General features: G+C 38.3%; 1 protein-coding gene across 1 annotated transcript in view; it reads left to right on the top strand.

Moving 5' to 3' along the window:
• Positions 1 to 10,852: 10,852 nt before the first annotated feature.
• Positions 10,853 to 21,946, top strand: part of LOC137278420 (acetylcholine receptor subunit alpha-like 1) — a 60,638-nt gene continuing 49,544 nt past the window's right edge. The window contains exon 1 of the mRNA XM_067810735.1: positions 10,853 to 12,050. Coding sequence (XP_067666836.1) covers positions 11,847 to 12,050 — 204 coding nt within the window. The 5' untranslated portion in view covers positions 10,853 to 11,846. The remainder of the gene's footprint in view (positions 12,051 to 21,946) is intronic.

Genomic DNA, 21,946 nt, shown 5'->3' with positions numbered 1-21,946 from the left:
ATTAACGTAAGACTTGTTGTTAGGGAGCAGCTCCTCGATTCAGCAATGGATGCATGTCATATGGAAAACATTATCCTTGAAGGCTGCTTAAAAAGTCGGCCCGGCACGCGAATGAAAGCAACTTGATCCGTTTGTAGGCGATGTAAGCGGAATATTTACATGAGGTGGTGCCTCGTGTCTGCAATCCAAGATTCATCAATGTTTGCCCTGGTTAAACCCACAACACAATGAGGTTACTGTGTTATACAATATGCCACGGCTGTGCTTATTACTACCATATGAGCTGGTCTAAAGATAACAGATATGCTCAGAAAAATATTGTTCTTTAAGACCTTTAGAAGAACCGGAAGACAAGATTAGAATTTTAGATATTCCGAATATGAATACTGAAAAGAAACGATAAATGTATTTTTTCATATATGGTACGCATTTTTCAAAAATCACTGAAAGTTATATGCAGCATTATTGCATGTATTATATTATATTATTGAAACATGCACACATTTCACATCAGTTGCACATATACAATTGTTCGGAATATCTGTCAAATATGTTTGTAGTTTAACATTCGGGTAATCAACCCGCATCGTATTTCAAGACCGCGGCAGCAATCCTTCAGAACCAAGAAGGAAGACCAGTCAATCAGCAACTCGTAGAAAGGTCATAAACTGGGCTTATCACACTTAAATGTCCTCCTAATCTCTGATTTAGCCCGAATCAGTCTTTAAGTAAAATACCACTAGGGTTTTATCTCCAGGTAATCCGCGCCTGGACCAAGGAAGGTTTGGAGCCGAGCGTTAGGCACGAGGTTCACGTGCAAGCGCTTCTTGTCAGCGTGGTACCCGTGATTGCTGTGAGAGATCACATCGTGTCCGGCCGGTTCATACCTCCACTTAGGAGTTTAATTGAACGAGAGGAATGGCCGGTCGCATGAGCAGGCTAATATCACAGCTCACACTAGGCCAAGGGGGCCCTATAGCCCCTGCCCGATCAGAGTTGAAATGGGGGGATCAAAAAGATTAACACTTGAAGAGATAGCGTATTTCTATGGACAATTAAAGATAATATCGATTTGCAATCACGTGGTACTGATTTATTATTATTGATTGACGTGAACGTGAATGGAGGCATTAGCTGGAGAAATTCCACCTCACTGTATTACAGTCAAGATTTCGCGTTTTTATCGTTTAAGTTAATAAGTCTTATTCCAAAGTAAATTGTAAATACGATATGAGTATTGAAAAGGGTTTAATATAGTTACAACCCTTTGATGGCTAGCCGGCAGAGCTGGTATTATTATTTGTTTGAGTTTTTGCTATGTTTTTTTATTATTTTGTGTTTCAGCAAATCTATTCCTTTGATCGCGTTATCTTTTTTGTATTAGCAATACTAAATTAGACATCGAGGTTGACATTGATTTCCCACATTGCCTTTTTAGCTCCATACAAAACGCAAAATGATCTCTACAAAACAAATTAATACAACGTGAGTCCAGTAATTCTTGTGAATTAAAATGAAATGCAATAATCGAAAACAACATGTGAGCGACTGATGTTATCACTTTACGTGTCGTTGTCTGGAACTCGGGACACCGCTATATCCAATGAACCATTCAACAATCGGTTCAGTCCAGCTACCCATTCCGTTTTCATGTCACTGCCAAGAAATCATATCCACAGTGAACAATTGCGAAATGGCGATAAGGTAATAAACTACGTGGAGCCAACTTTTTCTATACTCGTACCACAGAGAGAGCATGACCAATGATCATCGTCAATATGTTTATCTGTTTCACAGTTCCCATATCCGTTGCAATAGATAGAAAAAAATGAGGTTGTCGCTTTTGCTCAGACCCGTTTGCGGCATTAACGACATGCGGAAAACGAGTCTGAATTGACATGCTGTAAAACGACTCGACATTTGGTTTGATGAAAATCTTTAATTAGAGCTTTCCCGGTGTCCCTTGATAGTATGGATCGCTGTTCCTGCCACAAGTTTTTTTCAGCTGATTCTAAATACTTCACGCACGTTCTGTCAGGTCCAATTGTGCTTTTTATTCAACGACTCTGATATATTGGCTTCGTTTAAGAAGGTATCTTACGATTTAATTAACCACTCAAATCGCATAGTCTCTTTTAATTTAGGAGCGTTACATTTGAGGTCAATGTAATTTTCACTCATTTTTATCAGTAACATCTTAAAATTCATTTAATTCATTGTAAGCCATCACTTTAATATCATGATTTGGACTTTCGACGACAACTGTAATTATTGAGTTATATTTATGTCAATCTGCAAAAACATTAATGCTAAATAATATGTAAGCTAGATCAGACGATCAAAGTGCAGGTAAGTCCCTTTTACTTGGAGATGCGACTAGCTAAAAGATTGCTGACGTTAAAGCAATGGTTACATCGATTTCGGATAACTCAATGTTAAAGTACGATCACTACTAGTTTGACAACCATAGTCGGATGTTGTATGCATTACACTTTTAAACGAAATCGTTTGAATCAGTTCGGTTAAAATACATTTAGATATGGCGAGCTTGTAAACAAAACTGTTTACTGGCTGTTGGTTTGAAGTGAATTCTGCAGAAGCTGGTTCCGGTGATCTTGAAGACGAATACCATTCACTCTCCGATTACCGAGGCTTCTATTTTTCAACCCACAGTTCATAGCGTGCTCTGTTTATAACTTATCCCGTATGATTACGTCTCTGTAAATCGCCAGGTAAAACGTACACAGTTGTGCTAATAATTCATTTTTGACGGAAACAGGTTTCCATAGGAATGTTCACGCGGTTCAAGTAGCCAGTATTCAAGATGGTGTCTTCGGTGTGCGTTTGCTTGCGGATCGAGGGAGATCTTCCAGCTACAATGCCTGTTTCATGCATATGCAAGAGGGAGCCACGGCATACAATCCGGCAGCTTCGTCCGAACATCACAAGATGGCCTGATATTCCGGATATTTCTAGTCCAGTTTGATTAATGGCGGATTAATGAACCTTGTGATGGCTGAAGGAATCCCATAATGCTTGCCGTAATTGCAAGCATTGCGGAACATGGCAAGCTATTGTTTTAGACGAGACAAGTCATGAGAGGTCAATTACATTGTTGTCGACCAATCAGTTTACTGCAGTGCCAAAGCTAGTGGAGATGTACTATAAGCGCAAAGACAATATTAGCTAGTTCATCGTCTTCAAAAGACGTTTGTTTGATCTGGGAGTATATAGTCATGCGTTTTCTTGTCATTTGGATTGATAGCCCCATTTGAGTCAATACCCTCCTCATTGAAACATCATCTATACATTCATTAAGGCAGATTTTATAACCCATGCGGTTTAGCAACAGTTTTGGCATTTCCAGTTAGGTTTTAATTATAATACCTAATATTCATCAAAGAACATCCATTTATATAATACATTGTACCTACATGTGATTTCCGGTAAGGCACTTCCTGAATACATTATTCCTGTGTTAACGGTCATTACTGGTGTGCTTATTACGAAAAACCATATGAACATTGTATGACATATTATGTGAACTGCATGATCACCACAACACCTCTGTATGACCAGAGTATGACTTTGATAGGGCCACTGAATGATTATCTTAAGACCGCTGTATGACAGCAGTGTTGGCACGTAATGACTAAGATATACCTGATCCAATATATCACTGCGGTGTGATTCTCTTGGTGCAGTTTGCAGTGTGGTGGCAGTTAACTTGGTGGCCTTTTGCAAAATAATTGCAACTGCATTATATCATTTCGATCTATGATGACATGACAGTGGCATCAACATGGCATCATGATATAATTATGGTATCACACAGGAATAAATCAATTGTATCATTAGAATACATAATTAAAGCTTTCCTAAAATAATATCTCATACAATTCCGACATGGCCATTGTATTGTCATTAAAACGTAAGCACCGCTATGGTCTAACCTTTCTGTCAGCATTATGTAACTCGGGACTGACCACGGTATAACTACGACCAAACTATTGTATAACTGTGGCACCATCAAAGTATAACTACGGCATCGACGTGATGTAACTACAGATTCACCGTGGTATAAATATGACATCAACATGGTTTTATCATTACACAAACAATATGTGTCTAACACAACCATAGTTTAACTAAAGCATTCACACCGTTAGATCCACTCTGTAACTCCGGCACAACAATGGTATAACTGTAGCAACAACATTGTACGCCAACCCACCTCACGGGGGTATTCTGATGAATGAATGAATGAATGAATGAATGGATGGATGGATGAATGAATGAACTTATTTTCTCCAAACTATGTTAGAAGACTAAGTAATTATAACATCAATCAGTTACATATACAACAACATTTTTTAAGCACGGATATTTACTCAGTACGGATATTTACATCAATGGTAGTTCAGAAAGTATACATAAACAAATCTATTAAAGAATATACACACTTAAAAAATGTAGTATGTTGGTTTGCCTCATGGTTTCATCAAGGCGAGGGATGTTAGTAAGTTTTGCCCGACAAAAGAGTACAGGGACATCTTCATCGATCATTTCAATTAGCACATATACTTCTACATCCAGTAGCGGCGTAAAACTATACTCACTCACTCTACATCCAGTAGGTTAAGTGGTGTTATATAAAAATTATTTCTTTGGCTTATAACAGATTCACAATGTACTATGAGGTGAGCATCGTGGGCATAACGGTGCTTGTTACAAAGCATACATTCCTTTGAGAATTTGGACTCAAAACCGATTAATAATATTTGCACCAATCTCTGATTTTCATTGGTCCATTAACCGCCCTTTCAAATCACTTCACCATTTTACTCTTTACGTACCAAGGGTTTTATTCGACAGATTGTGTAGACTGGTTATTCTTTGACACTAAGTTCCTAAGTCAGTTGCCTTTTGTCTTTTTTAAAAGATATCTCAACTAAGCATTCCTTTGGTCTCGTCTGTTGGATATCATTGGATATCATTGGTCAGAAGAACACAGACCCTGATGTATTTGCAGCGAGAGTAAACTGGCTTTAATGAGCTGGACTATAGGGCGTAATGTCTTACCTTGATGTAGAGTTGGTGGTGTGGGATCACAGGATAAATTATACAACCGTAGCTTCAAAAGATACCTGTATTTCTGATTGCCCTGTTTGTGTATAGGTACTACAAACACTCACGCAAAGGTCAAACTTGGAGGCCAGTCCTTGACCGAGAGCACATGTATTTCTTCCAGTTGGATTACCAGGTGTGCCAGATATCTTAATCAATATTATTTAATTAGCATTAAATAAATAGTTCGATCAAATAACATTATACATATTTCACATAGGTTTACTGATGAAGATTACTGCCCAAAACATGCATCAGTACCATCAACTAAAGACATGACCTTAATACCTGAAAACATGTCAACCTCTTTTTACTGGATTACAAAGCGGGCAAGAATGTTGAATAAGGGCACTACATTCAAGGCCTCAGTAATGCATTGTAAGTGCATGATAAGTATGTGGATAACATTTCAGAAGGTGACTCATCAGTGACAAACATTATGTTCGATCAAACTCGCTATTTTGGTACAGCATGTTCCTGTTGGGTTTTTTTTCAGGTGAACAACAGGCTTGCCGTTGTATATGTTTGTGTCGAGTGCTCGCTCACCTTTACCGAACCCCGTGTGCTATCACCATAGTAATTAATAATCACATGCTCAAATTATTTACCCAGTTTTGTAAAATCGACGGAACTGAATATGGAAAGGGTTATGTTTCAATTCATTGTATGGTGTGATTTATGCTGTTCGTGCATATTTGTTAAATATTTGGTTCCTTCAGATTAGTGTTGTTGACAGCTCGTGGTGTTACATGATTGGGGAAGTGGTTCCAATTGCAAATGTACGGCTCGCGGGTTAAAGTGACAAGAGCTTTAGAGTGAGTGAGTGAGTATAACGAGAAGCAGAGTGACCTTTTATGGCAAGCATGGGTTGCTGAATGAAATCCATTTGGGCAGATCTTCAGGACTGGTTGGCGCTGGAAATGTGTTCATTATACAGATAGTATTACTGATATTTTGTCTTAATGTACAACAGCAACGCCAGCTGCGAGTATATGCCTCAACGGAGGATTGAGTGAAAAATACAAAACACATGAGATGAGAAAACGCATTCACTTTTTTTTCAATATTATAACCAATTAATACAAACAAGGATGTAAACACAAACGTAAGAAAATACTTTGTATTCAAAATTCAGCTTTCCATCAGCACCGTAGGATACTGAGCTTTTCAGCAATATACCAGCAATATCACCAGAAATGGGCCTCACGCATTATGCCCATATGGAGAATCGAACCCGGGCCTTCGGTGTGACAAGCATACGGTTTAACTACTTTAACTTGGAAAGGAGCCCCGGTGATGTGGCATATTTAGACAGAACCTGATATAAATCTAGACTTGCTTCAGTTAAAGTGTTTACATCACATAATAGCTGAGTGAAAAGGAAAATATGAAATCTTTGTGTTGAATTTAGATGCGATATGCATAAAGAGTATAAATCTATGGATGTCAAATTCTGAAATATATGGGGCGCGACGTTTTGGGGTATAGTGTTACTCCCGCATCAGAATTTCCTCCGAGACATCGTGTCCCTCACGTAACAGAAGTTGATATCTATAAATGATCACCCTTTATGAATCCGTGATAACGAATCCGGGTCTTTAGTAACACATGCTTGTGAGTGAGTGAGTTTAGTTTTACGCCACACTCAGCAATATTCCCGCTATATGGTGGCGGTCTGTAAATAATCGAGTTTTGACAAGACAATCCAGTGATCAACAGCATGGGCATCCATCTGCGGAACTAGGAACCGATGACATGTGTCAACCAAGTCAGCGAGTCTGACCTTTTATGGCAAGCATGGGTTGCTGAAGGCCTATTCTACTCCGAACCTTCGCGGGTTAGGCTTGCTGACTTGGTTGACACATGTCATCGTATCTCAGTTGCGTAAATTGATGATGGTGTTGATCACTGGACTGTCTGGTCCAGACTCGAATATTTACAAACCAACGCTATATAGCTTTATTTAGCTGAGTGCGGCGTTTAACAACAAGCCAACCAATCACCCTCTATGAAAATATGATGAAAATCACCCTCTATGAAAATATGATGAAAAGTGTGATATTGATGTAAGATTCCTAGAAGCGCCGTAAAACTACACTCACAACTGTATGAAAGACTTTTGCGGGCATGAGCGACTGTGTTGTGGTGTTAGTAAGTTATAATGTCACTTTAAGCAAGTGACCAGACATCAAACAGAAGACAACGAGAATATTCGTTATACACTGCACGTCCGAGCATTAGGCTTGACGAACCAGCCTTTACTAAGCCTCTACACTGCATTGATACCGCTTGTTTATTCATCTTAATAATATTTCCATTGACTGCATACCGTAGTATCCTTTACATATTGATTGTATTGTATGCACCACAACGAATACATGCGACACCGCTTCTTCCCTAAACTAATGAAATCTAACACAGCGGTGCGAAACTTCATACCTGAAGTATCAGCCAACTTTGTATCTGCAGTAAACATCTTATTCCTTGTAGACACATCAAAAGCGACCTCGCTGGTGTCCGACATTGTAGACACAGTATGTTAACTGAACCGATTTCAATACAACAAGACCCCTCTCGTTTTGAATCATGTCTGCCAGCCAAACCAGCTGACTGGAACCAACATACAACTAATTACAGCCTTTCATGAAGATGTTTTGTGGTGGAGCGAGGCATTAAGAATATCCTTAGTTCTGCCGGATGAAATGCCAATCCTGGACCAGGAAATCATGGACTTCTCCTATGGACCACGTCGGGTTTACGATCAATTTCTGCTGATTCGGAACACGGTGCAGAATTTGACTATTTACGACCGGTTCCCTAGATTTCACCCGAGTAAATTCTTACCGGTTGATTGTTTTCTTTACTAAGACAACAGTTAAGCGTGTTTCTCTTTTTTTAATTTGATAGTTTATGGCAGAGTCTAGATCACATTCATTTCCAATCATTTTTATTGAATTATATCCATTACACATTTTTAGGCGCAGAGTTGGCACAACATGAAGACAATCCCAAACGAATGGCGAAGGTCAAACAACAAATAAGCTGTTATCTGTATATATTCATCTCTTCCCTTATATATTATAATAATGGAACTCCTTTTCCTGTTTCATTTCTCATCAAAGCTATATTTATATTTCGTGCCAGTATATCTATCTTGTTAGATAGCACACATCCGTCCTCATGTATGTGTTTTGATATATGGAAGGTAAAGTGTATGTATATGTGTCTGATAAGAAGTCGTTAATAGAAGTAGGATGCTCATAACTTTAAATGTTTCTAAAAACATAAAAATATAACGTAAGAAATAAGAATGATATACCTCAGGGTGTAACAGGGATTACATAACACAAGACGTTTGTCCGTGTGGAATATGCCCGAACTAGTTGTATCAATCCGATAAACTTCCAAATTACAACCATTGTCGTAATGAGCAAGAGCTCATTTATTAGAGCTATTTTTAGAGTTCTTAGTACAATAGTGACACATTATCACCCACCTAGCGCCATGTCATGCCGTTCGTTAACAATTACATGTTATGTAATACATCTAGAACGAACACAGTCAATTTAACTATGACACAGCACGTTTACGACATGGTCCATTTTGAGAAAGGTGAACCCAGATTCAGTTTCTTTCGATTTTTAGCAATCACAAATATTGTGAATATTTTATTAAATTGACATCTGTGTTAGTCAGCTGGTGGTATTGATTTCATCCTACATAACAAGGCGGACACAACTAAACTGGGCTGTATAATGAACTCATTGTTTGTCCGATTCATCAGACGGTCACATACATCAGGCTATTTACAACTGAATGTAATGAATGCATTACGTATATACCAATATACTTATACCAATATGCGGGGAGGGTGAGTAGCCTAGTGGTTAAAGCGTTTGTTCATTACGCTAAAGACCTGTGTTCGAGTCCCCATATAGGGATGTGTAATGTGTAAACCAATTTCTAACGTCCCTTGCCGTGATGCTTCAGGAATATTGCTCAAAGCGGCGTAAAACCGAATTCAGGCACTCACCAGTATTCTGATTCAACAGTAATTGTATTCAGGTGAATATTGGCGGTTTTTGACGTAAAAGAGTCGAATGTTTATATTTTACAGACTTATAATTACTAATAGCACAAGACCCTGTCAAATCAAGTAAAGGTTTGTTTGTCTTTCACAATATCTATAGTATTACGTGCGCGGGGGAGGGGTGTTGGCTGGTTTGTGTTGCTTTGTGTTGCAAGTTGGAGGAATGTGTGATAGCATGTTGGTTCAGCCTTGAATATTTGGATTGAGGAAAATGTTCTTTCACATATTGTAATGTAAACTTAAGCCTTATTGTAGTCACAGACCAACAAACGGTTCAATCAAAATAAGCGATGACACCGGGTGTTGCCAGCAATGACATCTCATACGCTGCCGGTAGTGGGCGCTGTAATTCAGGTTAACAGGAATGTGAATTATAATGCTTCTCAGTTCACCTGATGAAGTGAAAAGAAACATGCATTGGTTTCCATTTTGTTAAAAAGGTGCTCAAAATATTTTTTTTATTTGTTGTTATTGTTTTTATGTTTGTTAATGTGTTTTGAAGGTTGTAATATGTATGTATTACATAATTTGATATCCACATAATTTTTGCGAGTTATGGAACGGTTTTTGTTTGTTCTATTTACAAAAGGAAACAACAAACATTATTGACAAAAGGAAAACCTTGAAACTTTGAGCAAAACTTTGAGCATATACAATGAAGTTGTTTTCCATAACGTTCCTTATCATCTAGCTTTTAAGAGCACATAACGTTCCTTATCATCTAGCTTTTAAGAGCACATAACGTTCCTTATCATCTAGCTTTTAAGAGCACATAACGTTCCTGTCCATATGATGGCATTTGTTTTGTTTTGTTTTGAATTTTGTTGAGCTTTTATTTTGATTATTTTTTCTGGTTTTGTTTTATTGGGGTTTGGAGCTGTCACTGTCAGCTTTGCTCAAGCCACCTACATTACAAGTGTAGTACAGACCTGAATATATTTGGGTTGTTCTATAAATAACGAATATTTACTAGTTTGTCGGATTTCGGGTTTTAATGTTCAGGACATGTGGCACTCAATCCAGCTGTTATATCTGATTTAGATTTTCTCTATTCTAACACAACGGTTTGGCAAACACGTGTTGTCCTCACGATGTGTAGCTCACGTGATTTATTGAATTCTGCGATGATCAAATAACGAATGGAGGATTGAAAGTGTCTGGTTTCTCTAAAAACTTGGAATCAACTAGGGCTTGTTTCACATAGATCGTAGTGTTTGTATTTTCTTTCTTTCATAATCAATACTGAAAATCAATTCAGTCGACACAACTATGACTGTTCTTGGATAAATTTACATAATGTTATTAAAACGTAACACATGTAAACATTTGACTTGATTCAGCTTTAATTCTGGTAAAGTTTGAAAACAATACATCCTTGTAATGTAAAATGAAGTACTAAACAATATAGTTCGATCATTTTACAAATATTTAAATTACGGACATGGAAGGTATACTTTTAGATCCAGTGTGTGTGTTCGCCATCCTTGATATTCGCGTTAATTTACCCTTCACTCAGGGAAGATGTTCCCGTCTTAAAAAACTGATTATAAACCTCGGCACTGGTGCATGGAACCTGAGCTTTATGTATGTATATAAGTCTTCATTCGTTATGCAAAACATCACAAATTTCTGATGTTTATCTGAGATGAAAAGTATTCTACTGTAAGTTGAAGTAACAAACTGGCTCAGCACGTGAGTCTAAATATAGACTACTCAGCTGTCGCGCATGCAGATAACGTGGACGGCTTGCTAGTAGTGAGTATGGGCGCTACCTCCCTCAACATTCTAGTCGTCTCCAAAAGCTCCACTTTCTCGCAAATCGATCGCGCGGAGGCCGAAACGTGAAGTATTATTTCGGCTCTTCTTGAATCTAATCTGCGTTGTGTGTAAGGGGAAACGGCGACGTCAGTCACAACGCTGGTAGCTCAAGTGTGACGCCCTCCTCCTTCTTCTCTCGCACCTACCTAACGCGCACTTAATATATCCACAACGGGAACCATATTTCTCGAGGAGGGCAATTTTCTCTACCTGTGTAGAAATACCTACAACTCATTCATCAACTTTTTGTGTGTGTTGAGACCTGTGAGCTGACGCTGTGCGCGTTGCGAAGGGAGCTTGGTCTATATCCGTGCTAATCCTGACGCCTCGAAATAATCTGCTGTGACAAGGCGCGTGTCGATCTGTTGCTGGAGAAACAGCGGTGCTTGGACCAAGCTGTGCGCCCTCAGATAATTGGAGTATTAAGTTTGTTTGTGTGATAACCTCTTTCTGCAGCTCAGAGCTGATACCACGCTTCAATTCGACAAAGTGCCCCTACCCTTGTATGCATTCCTATTGGAGAAAACTCATTTCGTTAATTCGACCAGGAGGTGCTTTCCGGAAAAATCGAAATTATACTTTTGGATACTGCCTGTTCCCGGCTTGTAATTGTGGCTTTGCAAACTGAGTGAGAAGTGATTAAAATGCGTTTAGCTTATTGTTATTTTCATCAAACAGGATTGTTGTGATCACCAAGTGTCGGTCGTGCTCTATCCGCAGTGGTAGCATCTGGGGCGAGCACAATACTTCCGCTTGCCTGACTCGCGTCTGATCAGGAATCGAATGTTGTTGAGAAGTGGACACCTTCACCATGAAACTACAGAATATAGCGCTGTTGGCGCTTTCCACGGTCGCGTGTGTCGTCTGCGAGCCGCGAATAGAGCCACAAGCCAAAAAATTATATTTTGATTTGATGACTTACAAAAATTACAACCCTCTGATCAAACCCTCTGGCGATGCTGATGGAAAGCTCACCGTGAAGCTAGGAATGCGACTGTCCCAGTTACTTGACGTGGTGAGTAAAATTCAGTCATATAGATACATGTGTAGTCTAATTATGCAACTGCATGATAATTTAATGTATTTATACCATACAACAATGTTATACCAATAATAACATTCATTATGTTATATACACACGTTATTGTTTATAACTGACGTAACAATTTTCCACTACGGATTACGCTAGTGGTAGTAATACTTTTGTCAATGTAGTGTATTTGGTAATATGCTTATTGTTATTGTTTTGTTTCACCATTATTTAAAAGTCACAATATTTTCAAAAGCTTTGAATTATGTATCATAATGTAAACAGCATACATTCATTTTAAACTTCGCCAGGAAGATGCTGTTGGGGTAAACTGATATCCAAATGTCTTGTGACATCACTTTTTGTTACGAATGAAACGTCTGCAAAGTTTGAAGCGTGTGAGATCTATGTAGCCGTGATTGATGCTTGTTCCTTTTGCACTTAAAATCGGTGATCTCTCATCCTTGTTATCCGCCATCCAAATGTCACCGGAGCTCACCTCCAACTGCAGTCACGTGTCTATTACTGACCTGTTATTATTCTGAAATACATACGCATATGAATACTAATGACATTCATGTCATTTTATGCGTTTGAAAATTGTACGATTGTTTTGAAATAGCTAGGATACTGTTTGTCAAATCACAATTTGACAACACATTTTTTTCTGAACCAGTTGTCATATTTAATAATGTTACAGCACATACCTTTATCAGACCTAACGAAGACGTTATGCTATGAAGTTATCAACGTTTCCAATAATTACCCTGGCACCGTTGCTTCCTAATTTAATGAGAAATGTCAGTGCAATGTCCTGATGAGGCTAATGTTGTTAGGCTGGTTTATACTGCTTCCGCAACACATCAATACTGTCATAAAAATACATGGTTACAGAAAGCACCGAACACATTTGAAGTGAATAATACTGAAATTGTTTTAAATCCTAGCCAGAATCGTGCATCCATAATTCTTGCACCCTTGGAGATTTTATTTGTATTTTAAACTCTTCACTTGACGAGGTTTAAAGGGAGGCCAGTTATAAACAATGAACGATCTCCCCTGAACAAATAAACTTGAGGTTTATGGGACCAGGTGCGCATGCGTTTGGAGGTATTTTGAAAACACGCTGGAGATAACACTCAACCTTGCTATTAACCTCCCAACTTTTATTGAGTTTAACAGGGAATTGAAACGAGATTGTACGAGACTTTTACAAGAAGAGGAGAGTTTGCATGTTCCATGCTGACGTGCATGGTAATTCACATTAATGAGCTCCAGGAGATGTATTTGCAGTTTGAAACTTTGATGCACAAATTATCAAATCACAGGAATGATGATTAACAAGGTAAAGGATGCAATAGGCTGCACATTGTTCCAGATACAACATAATAGATGTGAAACTGTTTACATTCAAACCCGCGTTGATGATGTTAACGGAATGGCATTTTTTATATATACCAAAGATACCATAATTATGTTATGTCAAGTAGATAAGCAATAACAGAAATCTGTCTCTCTCTCATACACACACACACACACACACACACACACACATATATATATATATATATATATATATATATATATATATATGTGTGTGTGTGTGTGTGTGTATAACATTTTATATATATATATATATATATATATATATATATATATATATATAACATTATTGCGTTATAATCTATAATTGTGATTAAAAGTGGTCTTGTGTTCCCTTTACATCGATCACTAGATAGATAGACTAGACAGACTACTCAGATATAAAGTGTATATTTCTTAAGCATACGTGCGAGTCTGTCAGTGTGTGTATGTCTGTGCAATAATTTCAACATTTGTGTTATGGTTTTTTGCTTCCCACACATGTTATCCTTCTGCAAATAGCTTCCTCTGCTGGTAGGGAGGCAGTTACCCCATCCATTAGTATGAGCCCGCACATCACATTCCATGGTAATATACCATCATGGTGCCGGTCTCCCATTGTTCCTTAATAAATACCGTTAACCCCAAAACCCAAGGTACACATGCGAAAGCAGTTGTCAATAGAAATCCATTTCAGAGCATTAAGAGTGATATTTGTATTTGTTTTGGACATCTTGGGTATACAACAAGAGCTGTGACAGCTGTTTTAACACATGCACTGTTGCAGTACGTTAAAGAGCACAGGTAGAGCTGTTGACTGTTGCCCATCCATTTCTCTTTCTTCTTGCTCTCTGAAGGTCTGCTGCCACAGATGGTGTTTTTCTTGAACTGTAACTATAAATAGTTCAACCGGGCGCGTTATGTAGGCAACACACTGTCTGCTCTTTAATTACTCATCACATAAAATACATCATGTGTAATATAACGTCACTGACAGAAGCCGTGACATTTAACGTAATTGCCAGTGTTCAAGGATAAAACAACATATCCCACTCGGTTGTAATAATTACTTCCATTTAACCTTATACTTTGACTGCATAAGTCAAGACGTAGAAACATCTTGTATAAAAAGGTTTGAGATGCTAACTGTAGTGCATGCAGAGGGAACTTTGGTCGCTGTAATTCCATGCAATTATTACGCTTTATTGAGACGTCTATGCTTGATTACCTGTTTCGGTCTTTTCTTTGTTCTGTGATGATATTGATTACAAGGAAGTGACATATGTCTCATCTTGTTTTCTGAATTCTGCCGTACAGTTGTGTAGAGTTCCCTGCCTTAGGCGTAACCGAAACCTCTAGTGGGTTCAAATCTAGTGTAACCACGAAGGACTCCCAGGCCCACCATAACTGGGTGTGTATTTGAATGAATTTTTTCGAATATTTTACGCGTACATGAAATTTCAGGTGTATGATTATACTGAGATTAAAATAACATGTTTAACCCTATCAGTGTTTTCCCCTGTGTAACACAGGACCTATTTGTCTATGTGATATTAAATCCAGCAGTAAGATATTTAAACGTGATGAATAAACGAAGAATCATGGTTTACCACATCGTGATCACCGCAGTATCTCAAAGGACGACATCGACCATTATCACACCATGGTTTCGAACCCCCGTCTCCAACATCGTTTTTCGAAATTACACTTTGGGGTAGCAAATTTGCTATTCAAATCTTATTTTGCTACCCGAAGAAAACACACAGTAGCAACAACTTGCTAATAGGTATTTGTTTGTGAACCTGCATACGGTATTCAGTTTTCAAAAGATAGATCCCCACTTGTGCACTTTCACTCGTAAATTTACCCAGACTGGTATTTTATTTTTGCCCCCAAATGCTCATCAGAGCTTGTGTTGGTCAGAAATATTGTGACAGACAACCAGTCAACTCAGTGTGCATGCGCGTAAGTATAACATTACTGCTATCGATGTTTGATATTGGACATTTGTCATTTCCTGCCTAAGGACAATAAAACATTGCCTGCTAGTACAAGGAGACCTGATACAGTTCCATATGGCCAAACACAGTATTGGGACTGGGAGGGAGGATTTAGCAGCAATACGAAAGAATGCTGCCACCTGGTAAGAGAGTTTGCAACCCATTTTGATCCAGGTAGCAAGTACCTGCTAAAGTAGTTAATTTCGAACACTGAACATGAAGACTTCAACCACAAGGCAACCCATCACCCTCTACGTAATACAGTTAATGCTGACATTGAACACTTCATGAACACCTTTATCTCAAGCCACGTTCAAGAGAAGGGTTCCTGAGTGATCTCTACCTAAGTCTTTCCGTTTCTATTGCTTATATGATGGCGCCGAGCTGTACGACACTTGCACATGCAGCATGACATGGGATGTCTAGTCTTTACAGTAACCCAGACTGACTTTAATAACCTGCCAGTATCAACCTTTATCGGTGTATGTACTAAAGGGCAGGAACTAAGAAGGTACAGGCTTAAAAATGAACTGTTCACTGTATACTGTCAATTTCTACCTCTCCATTTCTTGACGCCATGTTTGCGTCAGCTGTTGTATTCTCGTTGATATGATGTATACAATATCGCAACATGAAATCAAACTGATAATTATTCAATAGTTACAATAATGAGTTCTTTTTTGCCTTATATCTTTTCTCCATAAAACGTGGGCATACTCATTCTTTAGCTCACGGACAGTGTAAATATGGCTTTAAAGTTGCGCACATATTTACTTTTCAGGGTCACGTATTTCCCTCATAACAGTTATAAATAACGTACACCTTGTAAAACATGTCAATTCAATAAATGTCGACCTCACCGTAGATTCAATTAACGGGTAGAGCGTGTTCAACAACAACCAGCTGTTACCGTGACGGATATCACAGCCTGAAGACTGTCTTGTATCTTATTACTCTTGCTTGGTGACACAATGGAAAATATTGACTTGAAATTAAAATATATGTCCACGCAAGATAAAAGTGGTGATAGGTTATTATTAGCCTGTGATCCTAGATGACCGTGACATATATGGATTGCATGTACAATGGGATTAGCATCACAGCAATTTAAGGGTATTTTGTATTTTTGATTTACCCGATATTCAGCGGATCATTTGCTCTATTTACACAGTAGCAGCTGTTAGCAGTATATATACACTCCCAGACAAAACAAAATACACAATGCAAACTGAATTTGATCAACGCATAAAATATTATCGAAACATTTCCAGGCTTAAAACATGTTCAGCGCTAACCTTAGTTCAAAATACAGACCTGATAACCGCATCAGATACATCATTAACTAATGACTTTTGTATCCTTTTCAGGCATCAGCAAACATGATGGTAAACTTTCGTTTGTTAGTCAATTTACTGTAAGAAATTCACTTCAATATATAACTGGAATATAATGTTTCACTAATTGAATATAATATGTCAATGTAGATTCCTTTACTTGCAAAGAGCAAATGATCATGTTTGTCATGTTTGTAGTACTGAAAATGAATAAAGAAATTCAAATGTATATCTAAAATATTAAACACATCATGCTGTTACAGTATTTTAGTATCACAAATAACTGTATAATACAAACACATTTGTTCCCAGACAGGGAAACAATACCAAACGTTATAGATTGTAACTAACCACAGTCTGTGAGGCCCATTTCTGGTGTACCCGCTGTGGTATTGCTGCAATATTGCTAGAAGCGACGTAAAACCATGCCCACTCTCTATTAATTGTAACAAAAACGTTCCCACCCAGACATATGAACACTAACAGTCGTTATATGTTTTGACCATTGTTCTGTCAGGGGAATATAAAGTTTTGAACCAGCCTTGGTCTCTGATTATGTGTGATCCCTCAATACACTAGTGTGTCACCATACGGGGATTAGCGGTTAACATACAGTATTGACCTGGGTACAGTAATACGTCTGTTCTAAAAGACCAGCACCAGTGTGCGATTCAGTTCACACTGATAGGACAAGAGAGCTTTCTCAAATGTTGTGGTCCATATAGAGGCCCACAGAGTGACTCAGGTCTGTTAATCTTTTGTCAGACATATTAACAACAATGTCTCTCTATGTGTGCAAGTATATGTGTGTAAGAATCTATGTATTCAATGTGCCGAATTTGATGTCAGCAACGGGACCATGGTAACCGTGATTGCAGGAGACTTACCAAACATAGATGTTATCCTTCACCGCCGTTTGTATTCTGCTATGAATCTGTAGATGCCATGGTTAAGGCTTTCGGAAATATATAGAAGATTACTTTACTTGAATTGTCATCAAATTGACTGATACCACCTCTTCTTTGCCTCCCAGTGCCTCTGACAAAATGTTAGTTGGGGGATCCATCGTCTTGTATCTCAGGAGTGACAAAATCAAAGTTTAAGAACAAATTTCATTTCGCTATGTGTTTAAATACTCCCTTAGACTGGTCTTGCGGTTTTCCCATTTTGGGCTTTTTTTATATGTTGGAATAAAAATTGTGAATATAATGCTTCTGCATTTTTATGTGTTTCTCTCAGACGGGTATAGGAAATCCTGTTTTTCAATCTGAAGTTGTAGATTAAAACTATTCATAAACGTTTTGCTGACGTCCCGTTGCCGTTTTCATGGCATATATACATAGTGTTCTTTATCACTGATTCTAACACATGGAGGCAGGAATAGGCGTCCTGTTGAACTGTGACTTTTATGTTATGGTTATCAGATACTATATGCATATCAGCATGGCCATCTAGAAGTTACTTGTATTACCCGACTGAAAGTCGATATCCCAGAGCCAGTAACGCTATGCGACCTGTTGAATCGACAGCTATCAATATGTGCTCCTCACTCGCTCCGACTGCTTAATTCTATCGATCGCCGGTCTACCAACAAAAGGACCGCCCAGAAGATTGGAGTCCTGTCTTGTTGTCATAGAGCATGCTCCTGCAGGAGACTGTATATTGAATTGATAAGTTCGTAAGCCCATTAGCCCATGTGTTATATTTTAATTCAGATCATCCATAAGCCTGTGGAAATTCTACGGGTGTCGCACACAGACGTTCAAGTCACTCATGTGTTGTACGCTTTGTTTGATAAACCGGTTATTGCTGTTTAATCGGCTTAGGTTATTATATTTGGAGCGTATGAAGACATGTTTCCACTTTAAGTGTCAGTTTGGAATGTTTTTAGTCTGTTACCATATGACTAAGAGGGATAATGTGTAACAAAAACGTGCATGTTCCTCTATATTGATTCAGCTTTGGGCTGCAGATTGGCAGATGGAGAAGTATTACAACACCTATGGCCTTACCTCCACTGGAAACTCTGCTAGCAATACAAAGTAGTTAAAAGCGACATCACAGATCCCGACTTGATGTATTAGATAACGTGCTGCTGAGTAACATGGGTTCCAGTTCATTATGCTGACCCAGAGCCGACCGGTCCATGCTTTAACCGTTAATGCCTTGCTGTGGGCAAGATAATAACTAGTACCGTCTTTTGGTGTAAGGCTACCAGGGTGATCAAACAATCTACCTTCCTCTCACTGGACAGATCCTGTGGCTAGACCTCGGAAAACGTATGTACATCATAAAAGAAAAGACTTTAACCCAAGGGCATATTGCTCAGGGCCTCCTTCCACAAAGCAAGCACTAAAGTGATCGTAAGTCACTAAGGTAATCCTAGTGCAGTTTTAGAGGATGGGACTTAAGGTTAACCTTAGTATAGGTTGCTTCGTGAAAGGAACTAGGAACATGGACAAATAAGAGAATAATATAACAACAAATAAAGAATGTGACGACCGTTGGACATTATAACAGTGACAACAACGAATGGTCATTTCCTGACAAATGATGTACTTTGTATCAGCCAAAACTACTGCCATATTTAGACAAATATGTAAAGGCAGGACTTGTTGACCCTTTTCGCGAACACCCGGTGTTACCACTGATTTTATGCGATCTGTTCAGATACGTTATTTCCCCCTTTACACCATACGAAATCGAAATGTGTTAGCACTCTCTCACACACAAACGCGCGCGCGCACACACACACACACATATATATATATGTATATATATATATAGAGAGAGAGAGAGATGGTATATTTGTTAACTAACTCCCAACAATTTCCTTGACAATGCTGGCACTTTGACTCTATCAAAAATAAAAGGTATGTATGTAAGACGTTTATCCACCATTGAAACATTTGATGATTCAGGTGTGTGCAACGAATGCCGAAGGTGGGACATGATATGGCTATTTTTCGCGAACACCTGGTACAATGTACCACCATTAATTGATACACTCATTGCCGTAACAGCTAACGTACTTGTAGTTGCACAACGGACTCTGATTCCAGCAGAGAGATGACAATGAATTTGTTACTTTCACTTACAATGTTTCATGCATTGCTCTTTCCAGAGAATGACTAAACAAATCAGAGGATCCTTAAATTAATTTTCATGACAAAGTGTTTAGCTTGAGGCAAAGCTATTACAGAGAGAGCATTCTATGACATGAAAGAGTTCATTGACGCAGTCTGTCATCTGCGTAGTGTAACTGGCATGGAACTTCAAAGTCTGGACATTGCTGCAGGAAAATGCCTGTCGTGCCCCTACAATGGTGTCGCATACCAATTTGGATCTTCTCATTAAGGAAGACACAAAACATGTTTCAGCTTTTCATATCTTTGGGTACTTTTCATAAGGACGATAAGTCTTAGTGAGTGAATTTGGCTCCAAAGTTGCTTTGAATTCAATTTCAGTGAAATATCATCTTCATATAGGGAGCAATCTTGAAATAATACAGATCTTAGAGATTTGCCATGATTAGTAAATAGTGCTAAGAAACGTGAAAGTTTCAGCAGAACGAATCATGGATTAGAAGCCACATGTATAGTTTGGGGGCTACAAGTATTTTGTAAATACAATTTCTGTGCATAGACACAGATAAAATCTGCAGTACACGCTTATCTATTACGCATAGGTGCCGTGAGTATGACCACTTGGCATTATTCAAAATTATTCTAAACACACCAATTTGAATTTGTTTTTCAACTTATGGTTTTGATTGCACGAATGCATTTACCTTCTTTGTACAAAGGATTTACATATATATAAAATGGTTTTCACTTTTCAGAATATACAGGAAAAGAAACCCAGACATATGCAGCGATTATGTTTGGAACTTTCACATAGTTTTTTGTTGGCAGCCCTCTCGATTAGAGGTCCTTTGATTGCCTGGCCCATAGCAAAAGACGTTAAAAGATAAAACTTGTTGTTACCTTGCCTGGTGTTTGGTATGCAGGATTTTAACACAAGGTTAAACCGTCGAAGGTATGTCAGTGGGCTGGGGCTTGTAAACCCTCATAATTTCGTACCAGAACAAGCACCTCTACGTTCACGTTCATTCACGTCAAACTATAAGTGCAGTCATTTTAAAACCTTGATATCTCATCTCACCATATGTATTACAAACATCAACGTTCCTTTGCATTATCGTGGAAAGATACTTACATGGGCGTTAAGGACAAAATGGTGATGGAATTTATTGTCTAACGTTCCAGAGCAAGTAAAACCTATCAGTCATATTTATAAAGCTATATTCTTGTATCCATATTATCGCTTTCATTACAAGAGCGGAAACCTGACTTAGGTTTTTGTACAAATGTTCACGTAAATAGTTTTGTGAGAGATCCGGTTGTGCAAATATTTGCGTATATAGTTTACTGAAGATGGATATACAGCGTCAGTCTTCCACCAACACAGATGAACACTGTAATCTACTGTGAATACGTCTTTGCGTGACTACACGCGTATCTACCCGGGTGTGAAACGCAATCACTGCCTCATTAAATAAACAAGGCTGTCTTTACAAAAAACGCACAGGAATATTCCTCATATTAATAACGCTATCAAATTATGTACTTATAAACTATCCAAGCAAAGCGGCCCTCGCTAATAGTCTTTCCTTACACTGATCTAGGACTTCCGATTTTACCGGAACGCTGTGTGTTTCCTTTCTGTTTGGATCGACTTTTATGAGGGCAACATCTGCATCAGAATTGATTTGGACGAGTTAATATGAAATTGATCCGTGTATTTATGCACGACTTCACTGCTGTTGTCAATTATGTCGTATGACTTGTTGCACAGCCGTACATACCTCATTATAAGGGTGGGTTTTTTTCACATAGTGAGATTGTATTTTAAAGATGCTGTCCACATCGTATATATTACTTCATAATGAATTGTGTTACCAGTCATTCTGTGTTGCAGATCGCTGTTATAGCTGCAATCATAATTGTGTCAAAGAATGTACCTTATTTTGTTTGTGATCAAGGTGTGTCCGGTTAATTGTAAGTTTTCAAACGTAAGTATTCATCCTTGTTTGAAAATGAACAAACAAGGACTTGTCATGTAGTGATGGTGCATGCTATAGTTGTTACAGTTGTGTTTTGAGTTTTATGTTTACTGTGTTTCG

The sequence above is a fragment of the Haliotis asinina genome, chromosome 3 (assembly GCF_037392515.1).
Source record: "Haliotis asinina isolate JCU_RB_2024 chromosome 3, JCU_Hal_asi_v2, whole genome shotgun sequence".
Taxonomy (NCBI): Eukaryota; Metazoa; Mollusca; class Gastropoda; order Lepetellida; family Haliotidae; genus Haliotis; species Haliotis asinina.
This window is presented reverse-complemented; position numbering and strand designations above follow the sequence as displayed.